General features: G+C 39.9%; 1 protein-coding gene across 1 annotated transcript; it reads left to right on the forward strand.

Moving 5' to 3' along the window:
* Positions 1 to 8,097: 8,097 nt before the first annotated feature.
* LOC148103385 (Fc receptor-like protein 5) lies at positions 8,098 to 8,935 on the forward strand. Its single transcript, XM_087839132.1, has 3 exons — positions 8,098 to 8,173; positions 8,297 to 8,560; positions 8,640 to 8,935. Exons 1-3 carry the CDS (start codon positions 8,098 to 8,100, stop codon positions 8,933 to 8,935), a joined length of 636 nt encoding a protein of 211 aa, XP_087695258.1.
* Positions 8,936 to 26,437: the final 17,502 nt, after the last annotated feature.

Raw genomic sequence — 26,437 nt, forward strand, 5'->3', positions numbered from 1 at the left:
ACATTATTCTTGATTGACGGATCATTTGATTTTACACTTTTACCTGAATGTGGCTCCTTTTTTTTTGAAAAAACTTCCTCATATTCATTATGAACCTGGCTGTCTCTGTACGCACACACACACACACACACACACAACAGGAATTATAAGGTTAATGGGCATTCAGTCAGTTAGCTAGTTAGTATCCATTTAAAACAGGACAGTGGTAACAACTTTAGGCTACGGAAAATTTAAAGTTTTAGATTTTTAAATAGGCTGTATACATTTCAATGGGAGGAACAGGACGGTGAAATGTCGCTGAATTTACTACAAAGCAGGACGGATTGTAGGGTAGCAAACATTGTCGGAAAACACGTTTTCAACACTGCAGGTTACCTGGTGTAATGTTTTTCAGTTAAAACGAAACATGGTCTGACTCCTACCTAACTATATAAAGAGTAACTGAAGGTTAAATGCAGCTAATATGTCCTGTTTTAAGCCAGGCACTCACACCTCCGCTCCGCTGTGTCTCAGCCACCATCGCTCTGGCAGCAAGAGCGCTAGAGCCAGAGCAGGAGAGAGCTGGAACAAACCATTTTGGGAGGAGGGGGGGGGGGGGGGGTTATCTATACTTTTGTTGTTAAAATGTTACGTCTCAAACAAGTACAGTACTGTATGCTTTTTATATTTTTAGTAGTGTGTCACACAAACAGCAAATATTGTCAAAAAAAGTAAGACATCTTTGGGGGTGCTTTGATTCATTTTGGGGGTGCTGAAGCACCCCCAAAAATGGGCTAAAATCGCCCCTGCTGTCTGCTCTCCTGATAACTGATGATGGAGGAGAAGACATGAAAAACAAATCAGGCTAGAGAGTGATATTATACCCCTTATGTCAAACCGAGTGATTTATGACCCCCTAGAGTGATTTATGGCCCTAGGAAGTAATAAAGTAATAAAGGAAGTAATCAAAATATGATATTCATAAAAATATGATATTCATAAAAATATGATATTCATAAAAATATGCTAGTTCATAGCTCTTTGCTTTTTCCCCTTAACCCTAACTAATTGATTATTTAAGTTTCTTATATCAAATAGCATTCTTTTATTTTTTAATCCAATAAAAAAAAGTTTATTTTTTTTATGCTTAAAAACGCCATCTGGTGGTGGCTCAGCGTGTGTGCGAGGGCGCGTGCCCGAGGCTGTGCGTCAGGGCGCGCGCGTGTGTCTCCGGACTTTGTGTTTTTCGGGCTCCGTGCTTATGTGTGAAAAACGTGTTAATACATAGTAAAATAGTGAAACTGTTTAGTTAAACTTGTGCTTTGTAACGTTCAGTATGGCCAGAAATACAGGCTGCATGCCTTGGGGGAAAACTTTATTTCAATTTATATGTATTTGTTTAATCCGAACAAGGAGATTTAGAATAAAACTCAGAATCGTGAAAAAAAAAAAAAAAAAAAACTCCACCGAAAAACGCACCGCGGCTCCCAACATAAAAAACTCTTTTTCTCCAAAAAACCCCTGATAGGTACCCCTCTATTCCCCAAAACCTTATATTTCGGAAACAGGGGAAAAATCCTGAAAAAATACTTAGTCTTTTGTCCCCCCTCCCACCCCGATCCTCCGCTGAGGAAAACCAAAAACTCCCGCACCGCGGCTCCCAACATAAAAAACTCTTTTTCTCCAAAAAACCCCTGATAGGTACCCCTCTATTCCCCAAAACCTTATATTTCGGAAACAGGGGAAAAATCCTGAAAAAATCCTTAGTCTTTTGTCTCCCCTCCCACCCCGATCCTCCGCGGAGGAAAAGCAAAAACTCCTTAAAAAATCCTCTGCGTTTTCTCCAAAACACCTGAAAAAACCTTAGTCTTTTGTCTCAAATTCACCCCGATCCTTAGACTAAATAACCAGGGAAAAAGTCCTGAAAAGTCCTTAGTCTGTTTTCTTCAAAACGACCCCTCTTACCAGCTACCTCTAACACAGAGTCTAAGTTCTCCCTTTGCTCTTAATCGATCCGCTACCAGAGCACAAATATTCCCTGCCTGTTCGCTCCTGGCTCAACTCCTGAATACTGGTTACCTAGTTTGAAAATTTCCGCCAGAGACCAACTCCGCCTAACTTAGCCTCGCTGCCAATCACATAACAATGGGGCGGCTCCCTTCGCACCCCGGTTAGCCATTCGGCTGCAGGTATGATGGAGGAGAGATTCAGGCTCAACACCGGTGGGCTTTGAGGCTATGCTTTCAGGCTTAGAGAGAGCGAAATCTATTTCTACCAGCTCAAAGCGGGTGAAAGTTTTGGCCCGCTATCACCGCGGATCGCCTTTACTTTGTCTGATTGGGGTGTTTTGAGCCTCATCGCTACGCCCGAAGTGCAGAAGAGCCTGCGGGAAACGAGCTCGCAACAACCACGAACCAGGGATCAACAACAACTGCCGTCGCTTTCCCTATGTGCATATCATTCGGTAAGTGTTAATCTTCCTCTCTAACTACATTTTTGCATTTTCCTTTTTACCATTCTGTCAATCCTTTCATTTAAAAAATATCACAATGGTTTGTAACACGTACAATACACCATCCATCCATCCATTCGCTTCCGCTTATCCTTTTTTTCAGGCTCGCGCGGTGCGCTGGAGCCTATCCCACGTACAATACACTTTAAAATATATATAAGCTCGACTTTAACTCCCGTAAAAGTTTCTACATTACATGTCTACATCACCTATCATGCCCTCATCAGGTATCTCATATCATCTTGTTATTGTTATGTTATGCTCCTTTGATATTTTGCTAGTTTGCGTGTTTTAAAACTCTTTTTGTTTTTCTTTATATTTTTAGACTCTGATTTAAGCCAGATGTGTTAACCTGATCGCTGCGAAACACCAGCTCTGCGTGGATTTTGACCGCGAGTGACCGGATGTTGTTTCCGGCCTGAGGTTGCCTGAAATGCCGTGAGGCTCGTTTGAAAGATTGCGCCCGAGACCAACTCCGCCTCCAAGGCGTGCCTACCTTTAGCTGCCACCATTGAGATATCAAAGCCGGGCTCCACATATCCAATCAGGAGCACGAGCAAGACAGCTTTTGCAGACTCTCCAGAAATATACAAGTCCTTACCAACTGCTCTACAACCCAGGGTTTCTGGTCCCCTCACCAACATCGCTTTTTGAGATATTTTTTATGAACCACCAAACAAGCAATTTTACCCCACAGTACAGAAGACTGCATCTGGATCTGAGGGCAGCAGCGGGGACAAATGATTGTAATGAAGCGACGGACATTTCATGGCTGGTCTTAGATAATCGTGAGTTATTGTGTCTTATGGTGAAAAGTACATAGTTTTGCAAGAGGCATACACGCACTGTGGAAAAAGTAATCATAAAACTGTTTTTGTGAACACTCTGCTCCCTACGTTATGCTTTAAAGAATGTGATCATGAAAGAACATGATTTTTTTTTAAAAAAAAAAACCTTTATTCTTATGCTTTTAAAACTATGTCAGATTATCATAAAACACTTATTTGTATGTTATAATGTTTTTCTTACACCATGTGTAATTTTTATAGACACCCTGTTCATTGTATCAATGTGTAATTATGTATCTTTGATAAATAAATAAAATATTTAATCTTGTATTTGTGTACTTTCTGCTGATTTGATAAAAAATTAGTCACACATCGCTCTGATAAACACAGATGTCTGAAATAAATGTTTGATGGGACAAAGGAAACAAGTGTCTCGCTGCTAAACTTTTAAGTCACCATGGTTTAAAAGAGAAAATGCCACTAGGAAACTAGCAGCCCTTTATGTAAAACATGAAAAACTCCATATCAGTGATATCTACAAAGGTGTACTCATTTCTTTGTTATGGTACTTTACTGTTCCAATGAAACAAAAAGAAAATGTCATTTTTAAGGTACATTTTTCGGCCATCCTAACCTATTTCCAGGGGCAAGAATGTTGATGTTAGACTGTGTTTTAAATCAGGTTGTGATCTTAAACTAACTATCACAGCATTGATTTTACTGATTACAGTTGTAATCTCAATTGGAATACCAAACTGGCTTTTCTCCAGTCAGTGTTATGGTGAAATTGAACTTGTTCTTTTGTGTAATTGCACATGGCCCATCACAGGACCCCTTAGTAAGCTGTACAGCACAAGTTTTCAATTCACTTTTGTCAGAAAACTTCACAGTATGAGAAGTTACAGCACAGTTTCTCCAAGTGTGTGCTTCTTTTTCAGTCAGCGTGCTTTTAGAGCATCTACATTAGCTCATATAGTAAAAGTACAATCAGTAAGTGTACTTTAACATTTGAGATTCCAAGTTACTCTTGCTTAGATCGTGTGAACTTTGTCATGAGCCTTTTTCTTTTTTGTATAATGCATCAAACCTGTTCAAATCAGTTTATTTTCAATTTATTTCAACTAATCTAGAGGCAAGCAACTCCTTTTTAGCTTCTGCTATGCATTTACCTCTCACACGTTAAACCAAATGTTAGTGTTCTCAGAGTTAACATGTCTCATGTTGTATTTCTAATACCCAGCCTCAGTGTTTCGCCCTGTTGACCCTCAAATCCAAACACCATTGATCTAGATACTCACAAAATTCATCACGAGATTGAACAAGTTCAATTTCACCATAACACTGACTGGAGAAAAGCCAGTTTGGTATTCCAATTGAGATTACAACTGTAATCAGTAAAATCAATGCTGTGATAGTTAGTTTAAGATCACAACCTGATTTAAAACACAGTCTAACATCAACATTCTTGCCCCTGGAAATAGGTTAGGATGGCCGAAAAATGTACCTTAAAAATGACATTTTCTTTTTGTTTCATTGGAACAGTAAAGTACCATAACAAAGAAATGAGTACACCTTTGTAGATATCACTGATATGGAGTTTTTCATGTTTTACATAAAGGGCTGCTAGTTTCCTAGTGGCATTTTCTCTTTTAAACCATGGTGACTTAAAAGTTTAGCAGCGAGACACTTGTTTCCTTTGTCCCATCAAACATTTATTTCAGACATCTGTGTTTATCAGAGCGATGTGTGACTAATTTTTTATCAAATCAGCAGAAAGTACACAAATACAAGATTAAATATTTTATTTATTTATCAAAGATACATAATTACACATTGATACAATGAACAGGGTGTCTATAAAAATTACACATGGTGTAAGAAAAACATTATAACATACAAATAAGTGTTTTATGATAATCTGACATAGTTTTAAAAGCATAAGAATAAAGGTTTTTTTTTTTAAAAAAAAATCATGTTCTTTCATGATCACATTCTTTAAAGCATAACGTAGGGAGCAGAGTGTTCACAAAAACAGTTTTATGATTACTTTTTCCACAGTGCTTGTATGCCTCTTGCAAAACTATGTACTTTTCACCATAAGACACAATAACTCACGATTATCTAAGACCAGCCATGAAATGTCCGTCGCTTCATTACAATCATTTGTCCCCGCTGCTGCCCTCAGATCCAGATGCAGTCTTCTGTACTGTGGGGTAAAATTGCTTGTTTGGTGGTTCATAAAAAATATCTCAAAAAGCGATGTTGGTGAGGGGACCAGAAACCCTGGGTTGCAGAGCAGTTGGTAAGGACTTGTATATTTCTGGAGAGTCTGCAAAAGCTGTCTTGCTCGTGCTCCTGATTGGATATGTGGAGCCCGGCTCTGATATCTCAATGGTGGCAGCTAAAGGTAGGCACGCCTTGGAGGCGGAGTTGGTCTCGGGCGCAATCTTTCAAACGAGCCTCACGGCATTTCAGGCAACCTCAGGCCGGAAACAACATCCGGTCACTCGCGGTCAAAATCCACGCAGAGCTGGTGTTTCGCAGCGATCAGGTTAACACATCTGGCTTAAATCAGAGTCTAAAAATATAAAGAAAAACAAAAAGAGTTTTAAAACACGCAAACTAGCAAAATATCAAAGGAGCATAACATAACAATAACAAGATGATATGAGATACCTGATGAGGGCATGATAGGTGATGTAGACATGTAATGTAGAAACTTTTACGGGAGTTAAAGTCGAGCTTATATATATTTTAAAGTGTATTGTACGTGGGATAGGCTCCAGCGCACCGCGCGAGCCTGAAAAAAAGGATAAGCGGAAGCGAATGGATGGATGGATGGTGTATTGTACGTGTTACAAACCATTGTGATATTTTTTAAATGAAAGGATTGACAGAATGGTAAAAAGGAAAATGCAAAAATGTAGTTAGAGAGGAAGATTAACACTTACCGAATGATATGCACATAGGGAAAGCGACGGCAGTTGTTGTTGATCCCTGGTTCGTGGTTGTTGCGAGCTCGTTTCCCGCAGGCTCTTCTGCACTTCGGGCGTAGCGATGAGGCTCAAAACACCCCAATCAGACAAAGTAAAGGCGATCCGCGGTGATAGCGGGCCAAAACTTTCACCCGCTTTGAGCTGGTAGAAATAGATTTCGCTCTCTCTAAGCCTGAAAGCATAGCCTCAAAGCCCACCGGTGTTGAGCCTGAATCTCTCCTCCATCATACCTGCAGCCGAATGGCTAACCGGGGTGCGAAGGGAGCCGCCCCATTGTTATGTGATTGGCAGCGAGGCTAAGTTAGGCGGAGTTGGTCTCTGGCGGAAATTTTCAAACTAGGTAACCAGTATTCAGGAGTTGAGCCAGGAGCGAACAGGCAGGGAATATTTGTGCTCTGGTAGCGGATCGATTAAGAGCAAAGGGAGAACTTAGACTCTGTGTTAGAGGTAGCTGGTAAGAGGGGTCGTTTTGAAGAAAACAGACTAAGGACTTTTCAGGACTTTTTCCCTGGTTATTTAGTCTAAGGATCGGGGTGAATTTGAGACAAAAGACTAAGGTTTTTTCAGGTGTTTTGGAGAAAACGCAGAGGATTTTTTAAGGAGTTTTTGCTTTTCCTCCGCGGAGGATCGGGGTGGGAGGGGAGACAAAAGACTAAGGATTTTTTCAGGATTTTTCCCCTGTTTCCGAAATATAAGGTTTTGGGGAATAGAGGGGTACCTATCAGGGGTTTTTTGGAGAAAAAGAGTTTTTTATGTTGGGAGCCGCGGTGCGTTTTTTGGTGGAGTTTTGTTTTTTTTTTTTTTTCACGATTCTGAGTTTTATTCTAAATCTCCTTGTTCGGATTAAACAAATACATATAAATTGAAATAAAGTTTTCCCCCAAGGCATGCAGCCTGTATTTCTGGCCATACTGAACGTTACAAAGCACAAGTTTAACTAAACAGTTTCACTATTTTACTATGTATTAACACGTTTTTCACACATAAGCACGGAGCCCGAAAAACACAAAGTCCGGAGACACACGCGCGCGCCCTGACGCACAGCCTCGGGCACGCGCCCTCGCACACACGCTGAGCCACCACCAGATGGCGTTTTTAAGCATAAAAAAAATAAACTTTTTTTTATTGGATTAAAAAATAAAAGAATGCTATTTGATATAAGAAACTTAAATAATCAATTAGTTAGGGTTAAGGGGAAAAAGCAAAGAGCTATGAACTAGCATATTTTTATGAATATCATATTTTTATGAATATCATATTTTTATGAATATCATATTTTTATGAATATCATATTTTGATTACTTCCTTTATTACTTTATTACTTCCTAGGGCCATAAATCACTCTAGGGGGTCATAAATCACTCGGTTTGACATAAGGGATATAATATCACTCTCTCAGGCTGAATTCAAGTTCAAAACACCACGAGGACCAACTGCAGGTCTGAACTGACTCTTTATCTTTGCTCAGGAGTCGAGGAAACACAGCAGGCAGTGAAAAGATCAAATCATTCACTCATTATATCAACACAGCTGCACAGTGGACACATGAGTTTACTGGGTTATTTAATTACACTAAATATTTTGTAAATACCCACAGTATAGTCAGTGCAAATAAAAATAATTATTTTAATTATTGCTGTTAAAACAATGTTGCTCATTTTCAGAGCTGCTTTTTAAAAATGCCAAACTAGAGGTACAGGAAAGAGAATGTTCGAGAGATCTTTCAATAGTTGCTGTTCAGCAACTGCTGTTGAAATGATTGTAGTATTAGAGGCATCATAGCGGTCCAGTTGTTAGTGCTGTTTGTGTGGAGTTGTTCTTTATGTTCACCTCAAATCAACCTGAGTGTCATTTCTCTTTAGTTCTGATCTCACTGCTGAGCCTCACAACAAACCAAGGTCAGTAACCTTCTTCTGTCACAGTTTGAACCTGATAAACTCTGACAAGTTTTACACATTTGGATTAAAACTTTCAGTAAAGATCTCAAAGACATCATCAGTTTTTCATTTTAACCCTCACAGCTCGTCTGACTGTGAGTCCCAGCAGCTCTCAGATCTTTGAAGGAGACTTTGTGTCTCTGAGCTGTGAGGAGGACGACAGCTCTGCTGGATGGACTCTGAGGAGAAACACAAACAGACAACAGAGGAGTCAGTGTGGAGATGGGTGGGGAAAACCAGCTGGTTCTTCCTGTACCATCACTTTGATGACACTTCATGACAGTGGAGTTTACTGGTGTGAGTCCAGAGAGGGTCCCATCAGTAACATGGTTAAGCTGACAGTCACTGGTAAGCTGAGTGTGTGGAGTTAGTGTTGATGAAGCTGTGTGTAAATGGATGAAATGCTGTAGTTTGTCTCTGTGTTGAGGTGGATCAGTGATCCTGCAGAGTCCTGTCCTCCCTGTGATGGAGGGAGATGACGTCACTCTGCTCTGTAAAACAAAGACCACTCCCTCCAACCTCCCAGCTGCTTTCTATAAAGATGGCTCCCTCATCAGGAAGCAGCCTACAGGTCACATGACCATCCAGCATGTTTCCAGGTCTGATGAAGGCCTCTACAAGTGTGACATCAGCGGTCATGGAGAGTCTCCATCCAGCTGGATCACTGTCACAGGTGACACACTCACCTGTCTGTGTTTCTGCAGCTTTCAACATTCACAATAAACTAATGATTATTGTTTGTCTATTTAAGGGAAACCTCTTCATGTTGGGACAACATATTCGCTTCATGATGAAGTGTGTCTGATTGTATTGAAAGAAGATGGCAGCTTTGTGGACACCAGCTTCCTTTTTCACACAAAAGCCGGCAGTTCCTCTTATTCAGAGGTGTTAAAATGAGAAAAAAAGCAAAAACCTGCTGCTCTCTGTAAAAAAACGTGTGATTTTTTTATAGACATTACAAATAATAAAGAAAATGTGCAGATTTCATACCTGCTGTAATTTAAATGTGTTTTATTTTGCAGAGATTTATACAACTGTGGTTTACTCAGCAGTGAGAGCTGAAGACGTCAGTATTGGAGACAAAACCATCAGAAAGAGGAGTCCAAGGTACAACTGCTCTTTAACAGAGACAACCCAACCGCACAAACTGTTTCCACACATCATGCTAAGCTAAGCTAACCACATCAATGCTCAGTCTTCGAGCTCAGACTTGTGAGCTCTCCGTGACAAATGATTTCCTGTTAAGTTGTCTAGTTCACTTAAAGAACCATGAGCAGCAAGATGTGAGCTTCATTAAATTCACCCTGTTGGTATTGAAACAATGCTGAACAACAACTATGATATTACGTTTTTATCAACTTTTAATACATTTTTATACAACAAATATCATCACAGTAATAATAATAATAATAATAATAATCATCATCATTGTGAGTCAAAAGCTCAGAAAGCAGAGTGCTCCAAACACTCTACCACAGTCTATTTTTATTTGTTGTTGTGTGTGAATGATGTCACAGAGGCAGGGTATCAATATGTCCATCTCAACCATTAAAGCCCCACCCACATGCTGTTTAATCAACCAATCAGAAGAGAGTTTTGATTAAAGGGACAGGAGGGAACACAGTTGGCTGCACAAAGGCCCCATGTAAAGAAGGATTATACTAAACTGTGAATCATGCAAAGCTACTGTAGTAGAAAAAAAAACATGCAGCTGGAAATTGGGAGAAAATGTCCACTTCAAATGTAGAAATACAGCATCTGTTATGTAATATCAGATTAAAGATACTCAAACTTACAGTGATGTTACAGACTGTTGTTACAGTGTTACAGTGATGATCAACAGTCTGAAGACAACCTGCACAAGAGCCAAAAGCCTCCATAAATGATATAAATGACTTTCTTGGCCTTTTCTGGGGGAAATGTACTAACGGAGTAGAGAAGGTCGTACAAAAAGGTCTCTGAGTTGGTAAAAATAAGGTGAATTGCTGTGAATATCTTATATCAGAACATCAACCCCAACCAACATCTGAATTAGACTACAATGTTATTCATATGGAAGCTCTGTGTCACGGTCCTGGGTCGGTTCACCCAGCATTTTGAGTTTCTTATGTTTTGGTTTATTTTTGCATTATGGATTAGTTCTTATTCTCTGGTGATACTGTTTTGATTATAATTATATTCTGATTCTTTAGTTATCCGATGATGATGATGATGACGATGATGATTATTTCTGGTTTAGGTTTTGTTATCTTGCCCTCATGTTTGGTTTAGGTTGCCTGTGCTTATTCTTCTCTGCCCGTATGTCCCTCTGTCTGTCCATGACGTCATTATGTCTGTTTACGAGTCTGTGTCTCTGTCTGTCGTGTGCTTCCTGTTTTATTTTGTAGGTCTGTGTCAGTGCGTTCAGCTTTGTGCTCTCCCTTGCTGTGTCCCAATTCGGGGTATGCACGCTTGAAGTGTGCTACGTGCTACGCGTACTACGTACGGTGCGTACTATAAGTACGAGAAGTGCGGAAGTGAGAGGCTTGTGAAATGGGACGGTATATGCTTCGTCGCGCTGTTCAGGTTGCCTAGCAACCATGATACTAACCGCGAGACACGCTACATACAGCTTTGTTTGACAGAAATGAAGGAGAAAATTGTTTTGTTGGTCAATCATTTTTGTCATGACATCACTTTGATTAGTTGAGTATCTGAGGCTGAGACCACAGGACCGTAAAACATGATTGTTGGCCTTCATTTCTGTACTGAACAGTCATTTAAGATTAGCTAGTAAATAATAATTAGTTAATGTTGTTCATGAGACTAAAATTATCTCACTGTGGTAATGTAAATATAATATGGCCAATATTATAGTATTGTCAGATTATTATGAGATAGATAGATAGATCACTGACTTTCAGCTTGTTGTGTTTGTGGATATATGACTGACTTTATTTATCCATAAAATCATCAGATTCTCTGTAAGATTAAGGTCGACTATATGTATATTTAGAAGTAGAGGCTTTAAAACCAAGTTAATGCTCAAAGTACAAACATCACTAGTGTCACATAACTTTGCCGACATGTGTCCAACAGCAATGTTTTAATGTTCTTCATTATTAAACATTCGCACATGAATAAGTGACGTCATATTCAGTACTTACTTTTGACAGTTCACTCTTGGCCGCTCCCTTCTGCCGTATTTTGCGGCAAAATTATCCACACCCACCGCCGCGCTATGAATTGTGGGATATATGGGACCACGAAGCGTGCACCGGACCACGCTTGATATTTGGGGAAATCGACGGCGCATTTGGAGTATGCATTTGAAGTACACTTCGAATTGGGACAGCCGTTGTCGCGTGGCGGTGACGTAACCGCACTTAAAATGCGTACTTCAAGCGTGCAGACCCTGAAATGGGACACAGCTTGTGTCTTCCCCTACTCGGTGTCGTGACGTTAACGTCTGTTCACCAGGGCCGTGCAGAGAGGTTTAAAGGGGCGGGTGCTCAAAGTTAAAAAGGGGCACATTGAACCAGGCTGAATAACAACAACACACATTCATCAAGAATCTAATATGGGAAGGGCAGGGCTGTGCTGATCTGAGACTGTAGACATTAAAAAGTCCATAGGAGAGATGGTAGCTGATTAAACAAGTGTCATGAGATAATAACAAAATGCAAAGATTGGTGACAGCGCTTGGAACCATAAGGCAACAAAAAACTGTGAGAAATAAACTCGGCTCTGCCTGTGAATCACTCTTTGCTTCTCTTCTTCCTTCCATCCCATCATTTCATATATCACTCTCCACTTGCTGTCTATCTGAGAACAAGGCACAACTTGCTATTGCAATAAACTATAATCTAATTATCCACACCTAACAACTCTTGCACTTAATCTATAATAAAATGATGATAGAAAAATGTTATAGCACTGCCTTTAGTAGCCTCACACAGCTCCTACTGTTCCCTCCTCATGTCCTTACCAGGCATGTCTGGACAATGTTATATCATGAGTAATAATTTAAAAAAATCCATATACATAAAACACACACATGCACGCACACACAGTGACATTTTAGACCTTCTTCAGAATACTGTATATACTATGGGCATCATGGTGCTGATCCAGAATCCTTACATTATTATTTATTACTAGAGCTACAAGGCTAGTAATAGCTGGAGGGGCGTGATTGGGAGGAACGGCCTCCCTGATCTGAACCCGAGCGGTGCTTTGTTATTGGACTTCTGTGCTAATCACAGTTTGGCCATAACGAACACCTTGTTCGAACATAAGAGTGTCCATAAGTGCACGTGGCACCAGGACGCTCTAGGCCGTAGAGCGTCCTGGTGCCATTTATATAAATAAAAATATAAAATATAAATAAATATTTTTTTTTTAAAAAAGTTGCCTCAACAAAAGGGCACTTTGGGCACCCATCAGGAAAGGGGCGGGTGCTCAAGCCCCTCTAGCCCCCTCCTCTGCACGTGCCTGCTGTTCACCCTCATATCTTATCATATCAGGCATATAAAGGATAAACCATTTCACGCTGCACAGAGCTGAGCAGGAGGACAGGAACAGACTTAGAACATTTAAAGGAAATCTGTGATTTGTATCTGAGCTGGTTCCCAGTAATGTCTGAACTGGGACTGTGTGTGATGCAGAGAGGTGGAGATTGGAGATCTTGATTGAACTACAAAGCTTGTAATCATGTTTCCTGTTGTTTGAACTGTGTGTGTTTGTGTTCAGACTTTAAATCAGAGCCAGACGTCGTCTACTCTTCACTGAAGTAGTCCACCAGTCCAACCACTGACGTCCAGCTGCTGGTCTCTAACTGGTCCCCCCAGCACCTCAGACCAGAGGACATCCACAGATTTTTACATGTCTTAAGCCTTTTTTTTTCTCACTGAGAAAACCCATAGACCCATAGGACTCATATATTGCATCATGGATTTTTTAAAGTGTCCTTTAATAAGGAATCACAGCTTCATGGTTTTATAAAAATGTTTCATGTCTTCAAAAAAATGCTTTTTATGTGTTTTTTATGAGCCTCTTTTGTAGAAGTGAAATGAAAAAACTCAAAAAAATACATACAATACATGGAATTAAAAAAGCATTTTGCATCAAATCTGCAGTAGGAAAATAAAAATGTGATTTGTATTTCTTTTTTTAATTTCTTAGCACTTATTCCCACGGCAAACGCCTTCCTTCTGAGGGTTTGTTCTCACTTGTTTTAAACATTGATGCTTCCTGATATATCTGGTTTCGTTATGATTTAATTATGATTATATCACCGTCAAATTTCAGCATATCCAGACAAAGCTGCTGAAGATGATTCACATACACTGATATTAAAGTATCACAGACCAACAGCAGACAGTCAAACAAAGCAGAAGTCATTTTGGGGGCCCAGGGTGAGGTGTGAACTGTATGTTCTCTTCATTCAAACATGGAGATTTGAATCTCTCTGTTTTAAATCTCCACTGCTTTTTCCAGCCTTAACATTTTTAGCAACATCATGTTTGTCTTTATTGCCAAGAGCGATTTAGTTTTGATGAAAGGGTGCAGTGCTAATTTATTAGCTAGTGTCAGATAGCTTGGTTATCAAGCTGCTTCCATAGACTGTAAGGAGTCAACAGAAAGGCACTGATAGCTGCTAAATAGAGCTTTGTAACATAAAAACAAGATCCTAGATTTAAACTTACCAGAACTGCTAATGTTTGTTTATGCAATGAGCCACATAGTATTGGTTACACATTTGCATTAAAAATACCCCCGAAGCACAAAGATGGTCCAGAGGTCCAATTGGCTGAGGTGAAGCCTAACAGACAGTTGGCAGTTACAGCAGCCTGTGTCCAGCCACCTCTCAAAGAGGCCACGCCCCTAATAATGCAAACTTTCAGCCTCATTAACATTTGAACAGGTGAGTTATAAAGGCGTGTTAGCTATAGAGACCAAATATATTTTTAATAGCAGGTTGTATACATTTTTATTTCTGCTGTAAAGTTGAACATGTTCACATGAGTGTCTATGGAGAGTGACTGACTCTATAAATCTCCAGTGGACATTAGAGGAACTGCAGCATTTGGTGCTCTTGGTTTGTTCAGTGTTGTAGTGGGAGGAGTCAGAGACACTGAGCTGGACGGAATTAAGATTTAATGTTAAATTAGGTTGACATTCAATTAGATTAAGATTAATTATGTCATAGAAGCAAAAGTAGCTGAATTTAAGAAACTGGTGATGATGTGTAAAATAAACCCAGTTTGGATTATGAGTAAATGATTTTACATTTAACAGCATGATGGTATCAGTCAAATATATATTAGTCTGTCTGTAGATGTTCACACCATGTTAAGTTCTGTGTGTTTGTCCTCTGTGGTTAACACTAACGAGTCTGTTTCTGAGAAAGAAAAAGAAGCTTCATCTCCTGGTGTTTGAACACAGAGGTGTTCATTTGAAATAGAGGAAGAAACACATGTGAGTTATTTGTAAGAGCATTTCTGTAAACTCACACAGATCAGAGACTGTTATCATATTTACTAAATATGCATTCAAAACTATTGAGCCAATATTTTCAACTTATATGCCTGAAACATTTTCAAATGATGAGCTTCCAACAATGAGTTAAACAGTAAGAGCATGTGGAGAGTTTGGAAAAATCACATTAAGAAAGAGTCATCAAACATTTGGATTCATTTTAATGAGCTCAGACTTGTTGAAAATGCAGAGGAGCTGGTTGTGAACTGAGCTTCAGTTTATTAAAGAGATTTTGTTCATCTGGATGGAGGTTTTTCAGTGGGAGAAATGCTTTGCCACTCATCCAACTTATTTCTCCGTCTCTCCAACCTTATAAACAGTACATTTTTATATCATTTATATATAATGACACTAGCACCACTGACTAACTTTTTGTGACTATCTCAGAGTGACACTAAAAACTAGTTCATGCATTTATTACTTCCAGGCTGGACGACTGTAATTCATTATTATCAGGATGTCCTAAAAACTCCCTGAAAAGCCTTCAGCTGATCCAAAATGCTGCAGCAAGAGTCCTGACAGGGACTAGAAAGAGAGAGCAGATTTCTCCTGTTTTGGCTTCCTGTTAAATCCAGAATTCAAAATCCTGCTCCTCACATACAAGGTCTTAAATAATCAGGCCCCATCTTATCTTAATGACCTTGTAGTACCATATCACCCTATTAGAGCACTTCGCTCTCGCTCTGTGGGACTTGGATACAGTCAGTTGTAAACTTTTTTTTTTACATCTTTGAGCTCCAGTTTACATTTTTCTGTCATTTCTTTAATGTCTTAAAAACATAAAGTACAAACTTAAGACACAGAGATGACACAGGTTTCCACCTGATCCAGTTAAAATTAAAGGCAGAAGTTCAAAGACAGCAGCTGATGTGTCAGGAAACAGAACACAGAGCGTCAGTTTCTAACGCTACTGAAGTCCATGTAAGGCTGTGAAGGAAAGCACAATCTGAGCCTGTTGGGTAAAGAGTTTCTTTTAACCCTTCGCTGCTTCCAGCTTTTTCATTTCTCCATTAATTAACTGAACATTTTCACTCACCGCTCATCTCGTCACAGGCTCATCGTTTACCCGTCTGTCCTGTAGTGTGTGTTCACGGCTGCACTGCACCGCTCTCCAAGTCACTGAGTTTGTGGGTGTGTCGTGCAGTTTTAGTTGGAAGTAGGCGTGTACACACACACACACACACACACACACACACACATTTACAGTCTGGGCAGAGAGCCAACACACAGTCAACGTGCTTCTTATTTTTATGACTTCTTACGAATCTGCCGACAAAAATAGACTCACTTACATTTAAAGCTGCTTCCTCTTTGCAGCTCCACACCTGTGTGGGTCCACATACCAGTTTTAAACTGAAATCCAATTCTAAAAGTGGAAATGCATTTTAGTTAGGGGAAAGCACCAAACTGCTTACATGACCGAGTGAAGGATTAACCAGAAATCCACTCTGAGAATTACCTGTAACTGAAGGCATCTTAGAGAAAAACGTCACACAACTCAGTCGTCCTCACCTCCACATCCACAGTGTGATATTTCTCCTGAAAAAAAACCCCAACACCTGAATGAATACCAAATAATGTAAATTGGTTAAAAAAATACAGAATTTTTAAAGTTACACTTTACAAAATGAAACATCCCTTTGATTGTAATAATGTCTCTTCCTCTTTCTTCTGTATTTTGAGTCCAACTAATTTGCTAAGCAGCAAAAATATAAACGTGTTTGACTAACAGTAGTGATGTTATTCAAAGACGACTCCTATGAGGGCCGTGGGCTCTCTCTCTTCTTCTTGACCGTGAGAAATGACCACATGCGAGGAAAGCTGCAGGTGCATAAATGACCCACTGCCGATTCAGGGAAGTAGTTATGAAGAATAACTAGTTGCTGACTAACATATAAATAAAAACATATAAAAACATTGTTGTCCTCTGACCCAGTAATTAGACTTTTGTTTTGACTTTTTCTGGATTAAAGTGATGATTTATGTTCAGTTTGTATTATTTAGTATAAAGTATAATATTTTTTTCTGAGTTTATCTTTGCTTCTAGTCCTTTGGTTCCTCATAATGTTAGTGTCTTTCTGCATTTCCTGTCCTGTCTCTGTCATGCGGCGGCTGTGTGAAGGCAAGAGAGGACCCAAATGCACGGCTCTAGACACACGGGGATGAACTCAAAGGCAGGTCTTTATTAACAGGAACATAAGAAGTCATACAAAACTATACTGGGAGAAACTGAAGCTGAGGCACTGGGAAGACACGGGAAATGCACACAACCTAGAGGGACGACGCAACACGGAGCAAAGGGACACTCTGACATAAATACACAGAAGGTAATGAGGGAAGTGGGAACACAGCTGAGGACAATTACTCATGACCGAGCGGGGAGGACACGAAACTGAAAATACTGACACCGAGATGTGGACCTTAAACACAACACAGTACAGAGAGATGAGCAGAGAGAGAGAGGCAGAGAACAAGGATGAATACACGAGGGGATGAGGAGAACACAGAACACAATAACAGCATGGACACAGGGGGGATCCAAATACAAACCAAACAATCCAATGAACATAAGGAACAAAATACAAAACCACAGGAAAACTGAGAACACGGTCAAAATGACCCAGGACCATGACAGTCTCAGGTTAGGTTTATGTTTGTATTCCCTGTGTTTTCTCCCTTCTTGTCCCATATGTCATCCCACTTGTCTTCTGTCTGTCCATCCTTAGCCCCAGGGTCACGTTCACATGTCTTAGTCCTGCTCTCTGTGTTTGTTCATTCCTGTTTCATTTTGATCCAGCATCATCTTCAGTTTTGCTTCCTGTGTCACTTTACTCTGTAATGAGTCCCACTTGTTGGCCATCCTCTCCTGAGCCTGTGTGTATTTATGTCCTCAGTTTCCCTCGATTCCTTGTTGTGTCGTTCACTCAGGCTTTTCCCCTCTTGCCTGACTTCTTGTTTTTTTGTATTTTGTTGAGTTTTCAAGCTACAGCAATAAAGCTGCCGCACTTAGTTTAGCTTTTTGTCCTGCTACTGGATCCTGCCACACAGCCGGACTTGACAATATCAAATGTACAAACTGAGAACAGTATCATTTTAGGAAACGTATTACTTAATTTTAAGTTCGATGGCAGCCACACATCTAAAACAAAAGTTGGGATGAGGGCTTAATAAAGAACGGAAAAGGAAGTGAGAAAAAGAAAATGGAGCGGAGAACATTTTGTGTAGTTACAGAGATGCCCCAAAGTCTCAAACCTCCCCTCATGTTTTTATATTTCATTAGGAAAATGGAAAAAAGATGCATTGATCCATTGAAACATATGGGAATACAGCTTGTACGGCAAAAAGAGAGTTTGTACAGTTATAACAAGCTACAACGTCAGTATTTTATTCTTCAGCAAAGCCTGAAATCTCTTTGGAAGCTTTCTTGTAAATTTATTCTGAGCAATAGTGTTATTTGTTTTGTTTTATTTATTTATTTTACATTTCCTGTCCAGTCCTTAAATCCTAGAATCCAGTCCCATGAATCATTAAAGCATAAAAACAGCTCCGAACACTGCTGAGGAGTGTCTGAAAGTCATGTTATCAGGAAGTAGGCAAAGATCCAGCAAACAGCTGACACATGACCTGACTGTAAACTGAAGCCTCATCAGAAATGGTCTCAGTAGAAAAATGTCTGCCAAGAAGTTGTCAAGGAAATGCGGCATGCCAAACTCAGGATGTCCTAAAAACTCCCTGAAAAGCCTTCAGCTGATCCAAAATGCTGCAGCAAGAGTCCTGACAGGGACTAGAAAGAGAGAGCAGATTTCTCCTGTTTTGGCTTCCTGTTAAATCCAGAATTCAAAATCCTGCTCCTCACATACAAGGTCTTAAATAATCAGGCCCCATCTTATCTTAATGACCTTGTAGTACCATATCACCCTATTAGAGCACTTCGCTCTCGCTCTGTGGGACTTGGATACAGTCAGTGTTTCTTTTTCACTCACTGTGTATTTATACCTCTCTACATTTAATTATTACTTATTATTAATCTCCAGCTCTCTTCCACATGGAGGACAAAATGTTCATCATACTTCACCCCAGCTGTTTTAATTGGGTTATATAAATGAAAAAGATCAGTTCATTATAAAGGCTGGAGTTTTAGAAACAAAGAAACAAATAACCTTTAAATAATTGATTTTTTGTTGCTCTTTGTTTGAGGTTTTTATGGCTGATGAAAAATTCTCACCATCCATCACTTATCCCAGCTTACCTGAAGTAAACATGAATCAATTTTAATTCTTTTTTTCACTTTATTAAAGTCGTAATAATTTAGAGAGCTTATATAAGATCTACATTCTTCGTATGATTTTCAGGTGTTGTCAAAAGTTCTAAACTGATCTACAGGTTACAGCACAAAACTTATTATTAATATACACACAATCATTTAAAAAATGGTGCACAGCTATGAATCATAGGATGCAGTTGCCTCCTGTTGCGTCAAAAAGGATGAAGCCTTGTTTCCTCTGCTGAAGGATGACATAAGCACTGAAGCACCTTTCTGTGGCATTGGGACAATTCAAACAGCTCTCATTATGGCTGCCACCCAACTAATAACAGGCCACTTGTCTTAGCTGGGAAACTTCCCAAGCAAGACTGAATATTCGAGCGCACCCACAGGTTGCCATACACCCAGACTTGTTTTCACAACCAGGTTGAGAGCAGTGGAGTAAACATTTTCATTACAACCTGTTTAATAATGAAGACGTTTTTAGGCAAACATGTTTTATTGTGTCTTATTTTTATAGTGTGTTTTTACCCTTTTTAGCAAACCTTATTCAATAGTAAAAAAGCAGTGATTTGTGATTAAAAACAGGCTCTGTGATCATGTTATGTTAGGATTTTATTGTCTCCTGGCTGCTTTCAACCTGTTGTGTTTCTCACTGTCGTCACTTTGAGTTTGCAGTCACATAAAAGCTCGTTGTGGTATTTCATGTGGTCGTTTTGTGTCTCTTTTGTGGCTGAGGTCCTTCACCATCTTCCTGGCCTTGGTCCAGCACCGCCTGCTGTAGATTGAGTGCAGGTCAGGGAGCTCGGAGCGGATGGTGCGCTCAGCTGATCGCACAACCCTCTGTAGAGCTCGTCTGTCCTGCATGGTGCTGTTCCCGAACCAGGTTGAGATGTTTCCCGTCAGGATGCTCTCTATGGTGCAGGAGTAAAAGTTCCTGAGCACCTTGGTGGGCAGCTACAGGTTGTTTTACGATCTGTGACAAAATTATAAAAAGTTCTATTCAATCTGTGAATTAACAAACTATAACTTAAGCGTGGCCTACAAAATGACTCAGAGCAATAAAATGTGTCCATCCTTCCAACCCGGTCAGGAAGATAAACATCCCAAAACAATGAACAGTCCCGGAGCTGAAGGACAAAAGCAATACACAGAATTATAAATGTGTCAAATGTTAAAAATAGTCACAATTTACATGCTTACTTAAGACCCTTCCTTAATAGAAACCACACCTAAACTAAGGCTACGTCCACACGAGCCCGGAGAGATCTGAAAACAGCGTTTTCGTCTGAAAATGCTCGGCGTCCCCACCATTGAGTTATGCATCCACATTGAGCACAAGTGTGAAATGCAAGGCCTGCCTCAGCTGGCGGGAAAATGTTGAGGAAAAGCACCGAGTTTTTTAAATGGACTAACAATGAGATGGAGTTGTTGCTGCGAGTAACACAAAAGTACAAAGTGGCAAAAGCGAGTGAGAGTTAGAGAGTTTGAAGAAAAGCTATCTGAAGCATGCACAAACTGATAGGGCTGTCAAAACTGAGAGCAAACAAAACAACTGCTGTACGATGCCCTCTGCTATCTAAGTTTAATAGGTCACATGACTGCATCACATGACTAAAACGTGTCATTGTTATCATTAGTGTAGACGTAGCCTAAGTCCTTGTTCTTATTTCTCTGCCTCACACACCTGATTTCATCTGAGCTCATCCTTTCACAGATCAAACAGGATCAGTTAGAGGTCAGAGGTCAACCACAGCAGGTTTAATGTGGCGTTTTTCTGTCTCTGTAGGGCTCTGAACTGTGAGGAGAGTTCAGCATATCCACAGGATCTTTCTGTTATCTGGATTCACACTAACATCATCAGTCAGGAGAAAAACAATCACACGAACCTGATTAGCAACTCACTAAGTTAACCCTGGATTTTCCCCGGTGATGGCAACATCTGACCAACCACAGCCGTGGATTAGTGTACAGACAGCAGAGCGGCAGATGTTACAAAGGAAGATAAAATTACAATATCAGAAAAGTATGAAGAGGTTAAACACACAATGAAGACTGAAAGTAAAAACCCTGCTGTAGACAGAGCAGCTGTGAGTGCTTTAAATGTTTATGCCAGTAAGATGGGAGAAGAGCTGATATATCAATAAAGTTGAACCTGTTTGAAGCCTGGGATGAAAGCTGTGTAAGTTAACGGGCTCATCAATATCACATCTTAGATCAGATTAGTTGAAACTTTATTAATCCCTCGGGTGGGTTTAGGGGCGATTCTAGGATCAGAGCTTTGGATGGAGAGCTGCCCATCCAGTCAAGGTGAACTTTACTCGTCACGATGAGACGTCTTCCCCGTCTCTGTCAGTCCCTGCATCCTTAAATGTCTCCAGTTGTCCCGAGTTCTCTCTGACTGTCTCCTTGGTGCATTTAAACCCCTGTTCCTCTCTGTCCTCGTCCTCTGTTGTCTTCGTCTCCGTTATCAGTCATCATAATTTTACCCTCTCTGTGCAAGTCTGCAAATTTCTTTATTAAATCATAAGATTTAATAATCCTGATAATAATGACTTGCAGTAGTCAAAAGTGTTGATATTAAAACCTAAGAATTTCAGGAAGTTTGTTTTACAAATAAAGCTCTGTGGTCTCTGTAGTTCCATCTTCTATAGACAGATGAACATCTATAGTCTCCAACCGTTAACCTCTCTGCTCTGTGTTGTTTTGTCTTTTAGATCAAAAAAACACCACGGAGGACACACAGAGAATGGATCTCTAGTCCTACTTGTTGGTCTGTCAATTTTTGCTGTGCTTCTTGTTACTGATTTTGTTGTTTTTCTGATCTACAGAAAACATAAAAAGAAGCAGAATCAGGATTCATAGCAGCCTCCTGTTGAATTGCAGGCTGTTTGAAATGTCTCAGAGTTTTTCTCCTGCTGCTGTTCAGACTGTTCAGACACGCAGTCAATCATTAGCTGGCTTGACAAACCTACATTAAATCTCCAGCTGCAGATGGTTTCAGAAAGGTTATCGATGTCTGTTCAGCTTTCTGCTCAGACTCCTGTCTGCATTCACATTAAACTTGTTTTGCAAGTCATGTGACCCTTCTTCCACACAATAACAGTTGTTATCTGTCACGGTTCTGGGTCAGGTTGACCCAGTATTTTGAGTTGTTATGTTTTGGTGTGTTTTTGCATTTTGGATTCTTTTCTTATGATGATGATGATGAATCTATGTTTCAGTTATTCTTGTTTAGGGATTAGTTTGTAGATTTTGTGTTCTCATGTTTTTTGCAGGTTTAGTTCAAGTTCCATGTGTCATTTTCTGTCTGTCTCTCAGTGTCGAGTCTGCGTCTTTGTGTGATGGTTTCTTGTTCCTGTTTTATTGTGAAGGTCTGCGTCTCATGTGAGTGTTCAGTTTTACCTCTCGTCTCGTTGATTACTCCCAGCTGTGTTCCCCACCTGTGTGTAATCTCCCTGTTTCTCTGTGTGCATTTAAGTCGCGTCTTCTGTCTTGTAGTTGCTGGTCCGTCTGTGTATCCACTATGTCTCACCTGTGTGTTCTCCCTGCTGGCCGTTGTCCTCATTCAGGTTCGTGCTCTGTAGTTTAGTTGTTTCCAGTCTAGTTTAGTTCATGCTCCATTTGCTGTTTGTCTATATTTATTTCATATTTAATAAACCACCTTCACACCTTTACAAGTGCCTGCGTTTGGATCCTCCTGTATTATTTCCACACGGCTCACTCTACTCGCCGTGACATTATCAGATGGTGATGAGAAATATTTTAACCACTTAGCACACTCTCTGTGCTGCTGTTTATTTCTAAGGTGACGGCTGCACATTAGAGCTGTGGATCTTTACACTGGACCCCTTTAAACATTAAACTTTATGTCCCACAGCCTGATAACAGAGATGTGTAAATCACTTCAGTTTGTCTCAGGTGAAATTAGTTTTATTGATCGAACAGCTTTACCTGGTGTCTGTTCTGTGTTCTAGTAACTGCAATTTTTGTGTGTATGAGACTTGACAGCAGATTAGAATAAAGTACAGCAACATTTATACATTCTCCAAATAACATATGCACATGTCCATAACATTAAAACCAGAGATGGGCAGTAACGCGTTACTGTAATCCGATTACTTTTTTCAAGTAACAAGTAAAGTGCCAGTGGATTACTATTGCAAAAACGGTAATTAGATTACCGTTACTTTCCCGTAGGAACGCTGCGTTACTGCGTTACTAAAACCGTGATTTTTTTTTTTTTGCGAGAATGTCTCATGACAGTGACGTAAGCGAGTGCGACGTTCGTGACAACAGCTGTGTGCAGATCAACAATGGATCATATATCGAGTGCGGAGAGAGTATGAGCGTGCAGCGTTTAAAGCGTGGAAGTACTGACCTTACTTTGAGTTTGATTCCATAAAAAGTGACAAAAACATTAGTGTCCGTTGTGCGTGGGAAGAAAACTTCTTTTTACAGCCAAAAAACCCCTAAACTTCCAAACAAGCACCGAGTAGCTACGACGTAATGGGAAACTCACAGAGAAACTCACGGCTTCTTCCACTGACCGCTGCACACCTGCACCAGGGTAAACCTCAGCCTACCCCACTCCTGCTTTACAGGTGAAAATAGAGCAACAGGACCGCTAGTCTTTGACTTTATTTATTTTCTGCTGTGTTTTACTTGCATCTATTTGAAAGACTGAGTGTAAACACAAAAAAACATTATTTTATGTGCTGGAATGTGCAGAAAATAGGTTTAAATATTAAACAAATTTCTTCCAGTCAGAGAATGTTGCATATAATTACATTTTTGCTTGATGCATAAAGTTAAAAGATTAAAACTAATAAAACAAGTTTTAAAAAGAGACTTTTCCATTTGATTACATTTTGTATGATGGATTATGCAGAAAAAGTAGAATTGGGCTGAAAGATCTATCAATTTATCACCTATTCAGGTTGTAAATCCTGTTTTTAAAAAGTAACTAATTAACTAAGTAAGTAATTAATTACTTTTGAAAATAAGTATTCAGTAAAGAAACTGGATTATTTTTTGGGGGAAGTAATCAGTAATTAGTTACTGATTACTTTTTTCAAGTAACTTGACCAACACTGATTAAAACCCACAGTTGGAGCTTTGTTTAGTGCTTAGTGTTGTCTAGTGTACGGCTTAACAACTCGCTCGTAGCAGAGAATCTCTGTCATGCTTAAAACCTGCTGCACATAAAAGAATCAGTGCAGTAGATGAACTTATGATTGTTGCTCTTTATCTGTACATGTTGGTGGTTGGTTAACTTGGACGTTTGAGTCCAGAACAGTTCTGTTTGGTAACAATAAAGTCCATCGAATAAATAAGTGTTCAGATGGTGGTGATTTTTTTTTTTACATTACTGTTACTGTAATCACATTACTGTTACTGTAATCACATTACTGTCATTTTATTATTGACCAAATATTAAAGAAATGTTGATGACCTGTTTATATCCATGTTAGTCTTTTAAGTCCAACATCTCCCTCTAGTGGCCATAAATAAACCATGTGGGAGGAAATACATTTATTCATTAACCAAACTACAAGATGTTGACACAAGGGGACAATTGATGTCTCCATTAAACAGATGGATAATTGTTGGCATTCCTGGAGTGGCTTCATCTCAGGAGGTAGAGCAGATCATCCACTAATTATAAAGCTTGTGAACGGATCCCTTGATGCTCCAGTCTGCATGCCAAATATCCTTGGACAACATACAAAACCTAAGTTTTTGTCTGATGCATCCATCAGTTTGGATGTTAGACAGAAAGCACTTAAGAGAGTAAAATTGTGGCATATAAGTACATATAAATATTTACCACAAAAACTCAAATTATGTTGAAAAACTACTCAATGATACATTTTTTAGCTTTTCTAGATAAAAGCTTCATGTTTGAATGTTTTTTTTTTAAGTTGTCTTTTCACAAAGAAAAAACGTAGCCCTCCACCTCTGTGTTTGAACCAATAGAAAAGCTGGTGCTCAGAGGAAGACGGCTTTACTTGGCACTGGACTGGATGATGCCATCATTCACCTCCTACATCGTTCCCTCTCTCACCTGGAGACCGCTGGGAGCACTGTGAGAATCATGGTCTTTGATTTCTCCAGTGCCTTTAACACCAATCTTCCCACAGTCCTGAAGGACAAGCAGGAGAACTCAGGAGTGGACCATCAACGCACTACCTTGATTCTGGACCACCTCACCGACCGACCACAGTATGTGAGAACTTAGGGATGTATGGCGGACAGGGTCGTCTGCAGTACGGGGGCCCCACAGGGAACGGCTCTGGCTCCGTTCCTCTTCACCATCTACACTGCAAACTCCACCCAGTGCTTCCTGCAGTAGTCCTCTGATGACTCTGCAATAGTCGGCCTCGTCACTGATGGGGACGACAAGGAGTAAGAAACACGTTGATGGCCTATAAGTGAAAGTGAAAACGTGATAAACAAATAATAAAATTAATAAATAATAAATAATTATATTTTTTTGATAAGTGAAGTTCACTGAACTGAAAGGAAAATTTGGTTTGATGATGGTTGACATGTTTTCCACATAGAAGTTTTTCCTCTAGTAAGGAGATACAGGTGCAGCAGAGCATTGCTGGAAGAAATGATCCCAAGGGTGGAATCTCCTGAGAAATCTTCAGAGACCCAGCGAGAAGTAGGGACCATAGCTGACAGCACAGGCAGGGGTTGAGGTCAAAGGTCATGCTGTTTGGGGACCTACTGGTCATCATGAGAAGATTCTGGAACCACAGCAATGACCATAAAGCTGCATTGGATGGAGAGCTGTGCCACGGGGCTTTCCAGAGGTAATCACGAGGAGATTGTGGACAACAGATGGAGATCTGAAGGATGAGGGGAGCGTTCCAAGCTCCAATCGACAGTGCAGAGAGGAAGTTCAAGGATGGCATCATTATTCTATTAGAGCGATTAGAACATGCTGTAGGTATTACAGGTATTGCACTGCAGTGGTTTGTATCATATCTATCTAATAGACTCCAATTTGTGCATGTAAATGGAGAGTCCTCTTCACACACTGAGGTTAATTATGGAGTTCCACAGGGTTCAGTGCTAGGACCAATTCTGTTTACATTATACATGCTTCCCCTAGGCAGCATCATTAGAAGACATAGCATACATTTTCACTGCTATGCAGATGACACCCAGCTCTATCTGTCCATGAAGCCAGATAACACACACCAATTAGTTAAACTGCAGGAATGTCTTAAAGACATAAAGACTTGGATGGCCACTAACTTTCTGCTTCTTAACTCAGATAAAACTGAGGTCATTGTACTCGGCGCTGAAAAGCTTAGAAATATGGTATCTAACCAGATTCTTACTCTGGATGGCATTACCTTGGCCTCCAGTAACACTGTGAGGAACCTTGGAGTCATTCTTGACCAGGATATGTCCTTCAACGCACATAT

Source organism: Neolamprologus brichardi, chromosome 3 (assembly GCF_056152115.1).
Source record: "Neolamprologus brichardi isolate AB-2024 chromosome 3, ASM5615211v1, whole genome shotgun sequence".
Taxonomy (NCBI): Eukaryota; Metazoa; Chordata; class Actinopteri; order Cichliformes; family Cichlidae; genus Neolamprologus; species Neolamprologus brichardi.